Source organism: Aptenodytes patagonicus, chromosome 21 (assembly GCF_965638725.1).
Source record: "Aptenodytes patagonicus chromosome 21, bAptPat1.pri.cur, whole genome shotgun sequence".
NCBI lineage: Eukaryota > Metazoa > Chordata > Aves > Sphenisciformes > Spheniscidae > Aptenodytes > Aptenodytes patagonicus.
In genome coordinates, this window is record NC_134969.1 from 8,090,776 (window position 1) to 8,100,468 (window position 9,693).

General features: G+C 48.2%; 1 protein-coding gene across 1 annotated transcript; it reads right to left on the reverse strand.

Moving 5' to 3' along the window:
• Positions 1 to 197: 197 nt before the first annotated feature.
• Positions 198 to 7,906, reverse strand: PTAFR (platelet activating factor receptor). The gene is made up of 2 exons (XM_076357444.1): positions 7,751 to 7,906; positions 198 to 3,932 (listed from the first exon to the last, which is right to left on the reverse strand). The coding sequence occupies exon 2, from the start codon at positions 3,872 to 3,874 to the stop codon at positions 2,831 to 2,833; it is 1,044 nt and encodes a 347-aa protein (XP_076213559.1). The 5' UTR covers positions 3,875 to 3,932; positions 7,751 to 7,906; the 3' UTR covers positions 198 to 2,830.
• Between the last annotated feature and the right edge of the window lie 1,787 nt (positions 7,907 to 9,693).

The window sequence follows — 9,693 nt, forward strand, 5'->3', positions numbered from 1 at the left end:
CAGTAAGTAGCCTAAACCATAAACTCTGTTGCAAGCTGTCGTGGTTTAACTTCAGTCGGCAACTAAGCACCACGCAGCCGCTCGCTCACTCCCCCCCACCCGGTGGGATGGGGGAGAGAATTGGAAGAGCACAAGTGAGAAAAACTCGTGGGTTGAGATAAAAACAGTTTAATAATTGAAATAAAATGATAATAATAATATGATGATAATAATAATAATACACAAAGCAAGTGATGCACAGTACAATTGCTCACCACCCGCCGACCGATGCCCCCTCCCTATATCTGTGTGTGTGTGTGTGTATATATATATATAAAAAAAGGGGTGGTGATTAATGAAAATGTACTGGAAAATATGAGACTTGAGCATGACGTCCCATGGTATGGAATGTCCCTTTGGCCAGTTGGGGTCAGCTGTCCTGGCTGTGCTCCCTCCCAGCTTCTTGTGCACCTTCAGCCTTCTCAGTCGGTAGAACATGGGAAGCTGAAAAGTCCTTGGCTCGTGTAAGCATTACCTAGCAACAACTAAAACATCGGTGCGTTATCAACTTTGTTCTCATCCTAAATCCAAAACATTGTACCAGCTACTAGAAAGGAAATTAACTCTATCCCTGCCGAAACCAGGACACAAGCTTTCCAGGAATCAGCAGAAGATCACGCATTTACCAGATCTCCATGTAAAATCCCTTTCCATTTCCTCTAAGAGCTGCCGAACTCCATCTGTTCGGTGCTTTAGGGGCTGTGAAGCAAGAGAGTTCCACTATCACATCAGATGGCATGGGGGAAAGAGGAAAGTTCCACCCCATCTGCCAGCTGCAAGAGCTCCTCAGCCAGAACATGCTATCTGGGGAGGGCAGAAATACAGAGGCAGATTCCTCCAACAAGTGGGATTTAGGCTTTTAAATGACAGAAATCGCCCACCTGGCTGTGTGCTGTGGCTCGAATGACTGCAAATTCAGGGCAAAGCTTTGAACATGGCTGAGGGACGTAGTGAGGGAATTGTCTCTCTGCTAAGAGGTGCCAGCAGGTGTTTTTTATGGGTAGCCATTACTGGAGCGGAGTCCAGGACCAGGAGGGAAATGCATTCATGTTGTGATCAGATTCTTTCCCCTGCCTGGCACTGGGCCTGGAGTGCATGGCTGGCCCTGGCAGATGGCATTAGGAAAAGAAACATCTTAGTTCTTTTGCTCATTCGCACAAGTAAGCATAAAAGCTGCCTGAGGATCTTCAGGAGATACATCTGAAGGACCCGTATCTCCACTGAATATAGGCAAAGTCTGATACAAGCGTTGGTCCTATCTTTGGAAAGACTTGAGCTTTCACATTCTCTGGTGGGTGTAGGAAGGCTGCTGTCCTTGCATATGAATAATCAGTGTCACAGGTCAGATACACTTTTCTTGTCATCAACCAGACTCTCTTACGTAGATTAGGGAACCAAAAACTGTTGTGAAAACAAGTAAGTTCCCTTCCCTTCCCTGCCCAATTTCCTGTGCTGGATTGAGCAATTTGGGTCAGAAAAGGAACCTCAAGTGTCTCATGACTGGTAACAGAACTCAGCACCCCTGGAAAATCACTTTGCCCTGGGCCCCAACTGACTGGAGCCAGCCCTGAGTGAGGAGTCTCCAGTCTTGTTGGAGCATGTCAATTACCTGTTTGTTGAGTGTACCGTACCACCGCGCAGCATTGATTTACCCAGAAAGTGGACATGACCTGACCTAATAATTCACTTGTGGTAGGATATCAGGAACTAGTCAGCTTCATTTCTTCGTAGCAGAAATAGAAAGGCTGGGGGAAGGAGTAATGTACAGTTGCTTGCTACAACCCTAATTTAAATAAATAAGAACAAAGATACTGAAGCATTTCAAGCTTTTTTCTTCTTATCGTAATGCCCATGCTGACTAATATCCTGTGATCTGGAGCCTCCGAAGTGATATTGGATTTCTACAGACACGTGCAGTCAGTCAAAAATTACTAAACTGAGTGCAAGAGGCCACTGGTTTGCCAGTTCTGCTATCATACAAGAAGCCAGGGCAGACATTAGTCCCCTTTGGACATACTGCTCATCTGGGGATGGGGACTGAGACACTGCCAATTTCTCTTCCTTTTTTTGCTTACTAGTCCAGTTACTTGACTGATTCAAGGGCTGGGAGCAAAGGGAAAAGTTCGTAATAGCTACTCCCAGACATCTGTCAAGTATGGACCCCAGCAGACCATGCGAGTAGGTAAGAAGGGATCAGAGGTGCAGATCTCTGATGGCATTTGAGGAACTCCTTGGACTATGTCCCTTCTAGCCACTCAAGAGCTTTTTCAGCTCAGACTCCCTTCACAGAACCATGAAAGCTTCTTAGAAAAGTCACTTGATGATGCTAGCAACTCGGTCTGTTCTTCCAGGTCTTTTAGAAGTCTCTTACAGCTCTGATACTGGATTCTTCATGGGAGCTGGGCAGGCAAAGGCCCAGGGATGGTGCTATCTGGGCTGACACAATGGGTGACTTCAGTGCACTTAGCTTCTAGCAGCTCACTGCAGAGACTCAATGACGTATTTCTTTCATGTAAAAGCAGATTGTCTGAGCTGTTCTCAGTGCCCATGAGAACATCAGCCCAGACAGAAGGTGCTTTTCTGCCAGATTATTACAGGTTCCAGTTCTGCCAGTTGCATGTGATACAAGACATGAGCGTCGGTTCTTCTTTCTAATGGGAAAAGGGAAATGTAATATCCTGGTCCTCTGTTGTGTCCCTCAGTGCCTCTTCTTTAGAAAAGATGAGTGACTAATTCACGCATCTCAGTCTGCAATCAGAACAGAGCTGACCTAGATCCTGCTGACATCCTCTTAGTGAATGGTGCCCTCAATCACTGTGTCTGTGGTGTGCCTGGAGCACTTGCGGCTCCCTTTCATGCTTTTCAGGTTTTCTGAAAGATGCTTCTGGAACTTCTTGGTGAGGAAGCAGTAGATGATTGGGTCCAACACACAGTTCATACTCAAGAGGCACAAAGTCACCTGGTGAGCATCATTGAGTTGTTGGCGTAACTGACAGTTTTCCTTCATCCACTGCTCCAGAACAGTCAGGGTCCAGGGCAGGTTCACTATGTAATGAGGTACAAAGCTTATAATGAACACAGCCAGCACTGTGCAAACCATCCAGAGCGCCCTTTGCTTGACATGAGCACTCTTCTGTGGCTGCACTGATTTGGAGAACAGGGTCCTGATAATGACGATGTTCCAGCCTAGTATAAAAAGGAAAATTATATAGAAAAGGATGCAGATGATGACATGAATGATGAGAACAGCTGAAACATCGTCAGAAGAGTTATAGCGCTCAAAGCACCGCGTGAAATTCTTCGAATTTATCTCCTCCTGATTAGTATTATTGTCAAAAAAGTAATACAAAGAGCTGCCCACTATTATGATCCAGATAGCTGCTGATAAGTAGATACCCCTTCTCTGGGTGGTAAGCTGAGCCGCTTTAATGGGATTAGTCACAGCTTGGTAACGGTTGTATGTGATGATCATCAGAAAGGCAACAGAAGAGTAGGTGTTAATGAAAAATAGCCAGCCAGCCACTTTACAGAGGAACAGAGGCATGATCCAGTCTCCATGGTGGTGATAGTAAACAATCCACATTGGCATCGTAACCAAGAAGAGCAGGTCAGCTACTGTCAGGTTCACCATGAATATCTTGATTTCATTGAGTTTCTTGGTGGGGTAAATACGGCTGAAAATCCAGAGCACATAGCAGTTGGCAACAAAGCCCAGAATGAAAATGATGCTGTAGAAAACAGTGAAGAGGTTGTAGCGAAACTCAGAGTCTATGCTGGGGCATTGAATGTAGGAATTGGCACTACCTTCAGCACCACCTTCACCCTTTCCAGACATCGTGGTGCTGAGTGGGCACGTCTGAAGCAGAATTTCCTACTGTAGCTTTTCTTCTTACCTAAAAATATAAAGCATAAAACGAGCTGATTGGTATGGTGCCATTGCTAAGCCAAACCCCACCTTTCATTTTCAGCTGTCTGACTGCAGGAGTTCTGCTCCATGCCTTGGCTCCAGCTACAGACACCTGCCCTGTCCCCTTGGTCCTCTCTTTGGTACCATTTCCACACCATACTAGCCTTTGTGTCTTCATCCAGCGTTGTTTGGTGCAGTGTGGATCTGAGATCACTAATCTCTAATCTCAAAAGACTTTTCTGCGTGAGGGTTCTTAGATACAATCATCTGTTACTCTGTACTGTCTCAAGCTAATCTTATTCTTTTACTATAAGTAAACAGGTTTTCTGGGTCTCTTTTTCCCCCCTGTGGTTCCTAATGCTTTCTAACTTGCCTACATTTATTTTTACCTAGAAATTCCAGTATCTGGTAAAAATGTCTCACTAGTGCCATTTCCAGTCACCCTCTACTTACTGTTCTGACATTTTACTTATTACACTTGTAAAGATCGTATTTGTTTTCTTAGTTGCAGGCACCATAGGATCTCACATTCACTTCATAGGCTACCAGAGCTCCCAATTTTTTTACTTAGTGAATGATGTGAAAGATGAGTCACTAATCCTAAAGGGTGATGTTTTGTGGTACATTGTTGATTTTAACTACAGTTTCTCTCTCTTAAAATCTTGTCTGTTGTCTGTCATGCCATCATTTTGAATTCAAGTTGTCATCAAACCAATCTGGCTCCCTTTCCCCCCCCGCCTCTCCTATTTCTGCATCAAATGCAAGTGTCAGCAGCAGCAATTCTGTACTTCCGTGTGTCACTGGTGATGCTGCTGACAAACGCTGTCCCTAAAGAGACACCTTCAGGTTTTTAATATTACCAGTCCCCACCTCAGTTAGTATTTCTTCAAATCTTGCCTACAGTTTGGACGTACCAAATTCCTGCATCATCAATACTGTACGTGTTCTTGTCTCAGATTTACATGGATTCAGTCTAATCCCTTGTATACTTTAACCCGCTGCTTTTACCATCCAGAGGATGCACATGCCTGTTCTTGGCTCTAGCGCCAACTCCCTGTCTGACGCTGGGCAGGCACTCGCATCTCCGTGACACAATCCCGCAGATCTGATTGATTGTTTTTCTGTCCCTCTTTCTTCATGGGAAGATAACTGACTAATGCAGGTAAAGCAGTTTGAGAGTCACCGGCAAGGAACTAGGTTGCTCACTGATGGTAAACTTGCTGGGTTTTTACCTAATTGCAGCACATGGTGGTTTTTCTTCAGAGTGAGTAAACTGTACCACCAGTCACAAAGCCTAAAGTTCTTGTGCGAGTTGTGATGGGAATGCCGGGTGCTGCACATTGTAATGTGCTTGCCTCGGCTCTCCTACAGACAGCAAGCATTTTCCCCCAAAGACTGCTGCCTCCTGAGAAAGCACCCTCCTGCCTTGAAACTTTCTGGATCTTCCCCAGTAGCAGGTAGTGGCATGAACATCTTGCCCTCGCTGGGTTGAGTCTCTCTTTGTGCCCCTGTGCTGTCAGTTCCTCATTTACACAATTGCACATTTGCAATTTTCCTCTGCAAATGGGGAAGTCAGCTCTAGCTCAAGAAAGCTCTCCCTTTCTTCAGAAAACTCTGCAAACCCCTTGGTACTTCTTTCCAGTCGTTAGAAGAGGAAGGCAATAGTCATCTTCCTGAGCCTGTCCCTCCTCACCCCTCACAGGTCCCTAAGGACATGACAACTACGGATATCCACAACTTGTCCTTGGACCTTCACAGGCTGCTGCGTGCTGGGCAGCACTGGGGTTTGAGTGTCTTTAAACTCGATCTTTCAGCCACGTTCCACGTGAATTAACAAGTAGCTGTGGCAGTACTAGTAGTTGGCCAGGTGACACATGTATCTGTCCTCTTTCACCTCGATCTCTGCCACCCCGCTGAGAACCCACTGATCTCTAAAGGGTAGTAGCTGATTCAGGTGGTGGTAGCTGGGAGGTGAGGGTGGTCTGGGCTATGGCACCTCGGCATCTGGCCACATCCCTGAGGAGTAACGTGTCACTCCCTGCTGCCCTGCGGAGAGGTCCCGGAGCAGACAGGGGCCCATGCTCTGTTCCCTGTTCTACCTTTGATTCATGCAGGACCCAAGGCAAGTCCTACTGGTCATCTCATGGATCTGTTTCCACACCCTCATCTATGTATGAAAAGTAATTGTCACAACATGGCCTTAAATACATATCCGTGTCTAAGCCCAGCTCTCCCACCCACTGAGGGGACCATCTCTGGTAAGGACATATGCCAGTTGGAAGGGTTTGCATCTCTCAGCTCGGGAGGGCACATAGCAGATGCAGACATTCAGGGACGGGGTGAGGCTGTGCAGGGGCAAGAGAAACTAGTGGGGAGCTTTGTGTTTGATACACTATTCTGATGTTAGAATAAGAAAAAAAAAAAGTCCTAATTACATAAGATCATTAGAGAACTTAAGTTTTTTTCAAATCTGCATCATAAACCCACTGTTCTGACTATCTGCCAACTTCAGCAAATAGTGCTGGTGCTTGGGGCTGGAATCTTTGCAATGAAAGGTGCTCTGTCACTGTAGAGCCAGACCTGAATATACCAAGAGTGGGGGTGGGGAAAAAAAAGGTGATGCATCCCACTAGCGGAATTCATGAGGAGGAGAGAAGTGCCCACATCCAATACATAGGCACAACTGTTATTCACAAAGTCCCTTTAGGCTGTGCTGCGGAGCACTGTCCATCTACCCCTCCATTTCTGGTGCTGTACATGGGCATGGCAGCCTCCAACCTTTGCCCAGGAGCTCTGGTGAACTTTACTGGTGGGGTCTCCAGGCCTGCCCATCAGCTGCCAGATTTAGCAGATGGGGTGGAAGGGAGAGCCAACCTGCACGTCCCCTTCCACTGCAAAGCCCTGCACAGAAGATGGGTTTGAGCTAAGGGGCTGCACTCTGACCTGGAGAGATGAATGCAAGGACGTGCTCTACTTTGTTAAGTCTGCTAGAAATCTCTGGCAAAGGTGGGCTGTGGGAGATGGCAGTGCCGCCTCCTGGCCCCAACAGCACTTGGTAGAGCTAATCTGTCTTTGCGTCAGTAGGCTGTGCAGTGCCAATGCCAAGGTCCTTCAGGGAATCACAAGAGAGTTGTTTTTCCCTTCTTGCTTGTCAAGCCAGATATTCCACAAAACACAGCTAGAAGAGAGCATGGCACCATTCCCCACTAAATTTACTCAATACCCACTTTCCTCTTCAGCCTGAGGAACTTGAGCTCACATCTCCCGTATACTTGTGAGATGTCCTAAGCCTCTGGAGTAGTACTCCAGTAGTACTCTGGAGTACCGTATGGGGGATCTCACTCAGCCTCTCCTGTTGAAGCGTCTCCCCTTTGTATAAAACATAAATATGCTCCGTGCCAGCAGAAGGGAGAACAGGCGCAGTGGTCAGGGTGTGGGCTGGTGGGTGTGGGTCCCGTTCTCTGCTGCAGCAGGCTGTGCTGCATTACCAAAATCCCTGGCAACTCTAGCCCCTGGCAACAGCTGTACACTAGTACACCAGCTGATAGTCCCAAGGGGTTTGTATCATCAACTCCATTGTATACAGAACTAGAGGCGGAAGCAACCGGCTGCACAGCAGAGCATGACCAGGGCAAGTGCGGACTCTGCTTCCAGTCTACGCTCTATCCCATGGGCCATGCTCTCCCAATAAGGATTTACTGGCTCATGCCTGCAAGGTGCAAAGACCATGCTAACACAAGCCATGCCATCAGCAAAAGTATATTCAAAGAGGAATAGTACTAATAAAGTTTATTTTCTGCTTACCACAGTCGAAAGGATTCAGCACGATACGTCCATCTTCAGCTTTAACAGAGCAGTGATGGGTGTTTTACTGAGGATGTTCTTCTTCCAAGTGTTACTTTCTCTGCCCTGGGGCTGGAAGGTCTCCACGCAGGCAGCTCTGAAGAGCAGAACACCAGAATGGCAGCAACTGTGGCATGACTGCAGAGTCACTAGAGAAGAGGAAATGTGTGACATCAGTTCAAAGGAAATGAGAAATAAAATAAACTGTAGAGGAAAGGCAATTAACCACAGCAAAGATCTGGAAAGTCCTTAAAGCTCTTTCCTCAAAGTATCTCTGCTTCTGTTAAACCTGAAAGTGGGCAAGGTAGGGAATTTCCTCTAAAGGCAGACTAGGAATCCACTCCATGTCCCTGGTTAGATCTGGGATTAGACAGCATTTGAGCATCCTTCTTCCAAACAGATGAATGGCAGAAGCCAGAAGAGCTTTCACTTAGTAACTTCGAGGAAAGGAAGTGCCAGGAAACTTATATATCCCATGGACAGACTCATTCCCTAGCAGGGTCTCCTTCACACTTGTGTTGGGGCTAAACAGACCCAGGAATCCAGCCATCCCAAGTCTCCTTTCGGCTCAGGGACCTTCAGTGGACACTGAGAAACCACAGCATGGCAGGTCTTCACCTGGCCTATCCACCTTCACATCATGACCACCATTATTTGTGGCAGCCTGAAGACCACTCATCGCAGTGATGCAAATTGGTGGGGTGCTCAGGGAGACACCAGTGACAAGCAAAGCGGCACACATGGTCCCAGCTAAGCCGTAAATCCCAAGTTGTAGCTCCCATGCTGATGGTTAACCTGCCCTCCATACAGACACTGCTCACACTTGCACACAGTGCAGATGTGAGCTTGGAGCATCTGCACCATGTCCTGCACAAACCTCACACCTACAGACACCTACAGGACCTGAAACACCAAGTCTGGTGCCGGGGTTCAGTGTGAAACACATAGGAATGGAGCCACAAAGTCCATGACCAGCACAAAGAGGCACCTGAGCCTGCAACAAGGCTGCTGAGGAACAACATGGGCCCAAGCAGAAGCAGAAGAGGCCAGTCCACATTGGTGCTCCCCTGGGAAGGCTGGCTCTCCTGGCTCTTCTCATGAAATGCTGTCTATGGCAAACAGCCCATGGTAGGCCTTGGCCATGTCCATGCTGTGAGGAGCACCAGAGACCCCCATGCTGTGGTGTCATGTCTTGAGAGAGCCACCAGGGACAGGCTGAGGGTTGTGTCCCCTGGGCCATACCAGTTGAGGGCACCAGCCAAACTTTTCCGAGAGCCAGGAGCTGGCACGGACCCTGAGATACCTTCAAGTCATGCTTTTGCTGTTGGGCTGGTGAGGTCTGACTCCGAGCCGAGACACAGCAACCTCCTTATCAGATGGGGAGATGGGGCACTGATGGAGGGGGCAAGGTGGATGGCAGCAACGCTGCTCTGCCAAGATGCTGACTTTTGGCTTGCCTGGACTCGGGCACCTCGAGGCAATGGGCTGTGCAGCATCGGGGCAGCCAGCACGGTGCCAGAACCCACCCTCTGTCCATGCCAGTGGCTGGATGTCCCCAGCCAGGGCCAGGCAAAGCCCCAGCACTGATCTGGGCTTCTTTGCCTGGGTCAGCTCTTCCCTGGCTCTTCTCCAGAGGGTGCAGATGGCATTTCTCAGGGCCATTATAGAGGGAAGCACCTGGCGTGCATTTCAGCATGGTGCCCCAGGGTGAGCAGAGGCAGGCTGTGCACCCGGGTGCCTGGCAGCCACCAGGAGCCCCAGCCAAGCTCCCAGCATGGCCGGGCGTTGTGCAAGTGCTCAGACTGCTGCGCAAACCAGGATGTCCTGCTGCTCCGGGCCCTGCTCGGGGGAAGCTCCAAAACACCCAGAGGTGCAGGGAGACCACAACTGGCACCACAGCTGGA

What these genes read in the sequence shown, in the direction of transcription:
- PTAFR (XM_076357444.1), bottom strand. Translation starts at nt 3,874, where the DNA reads ATGTCTGGAAAGGGTGAAGGTGGTGCTGAAGGTAGTGCCAATTCCTAC.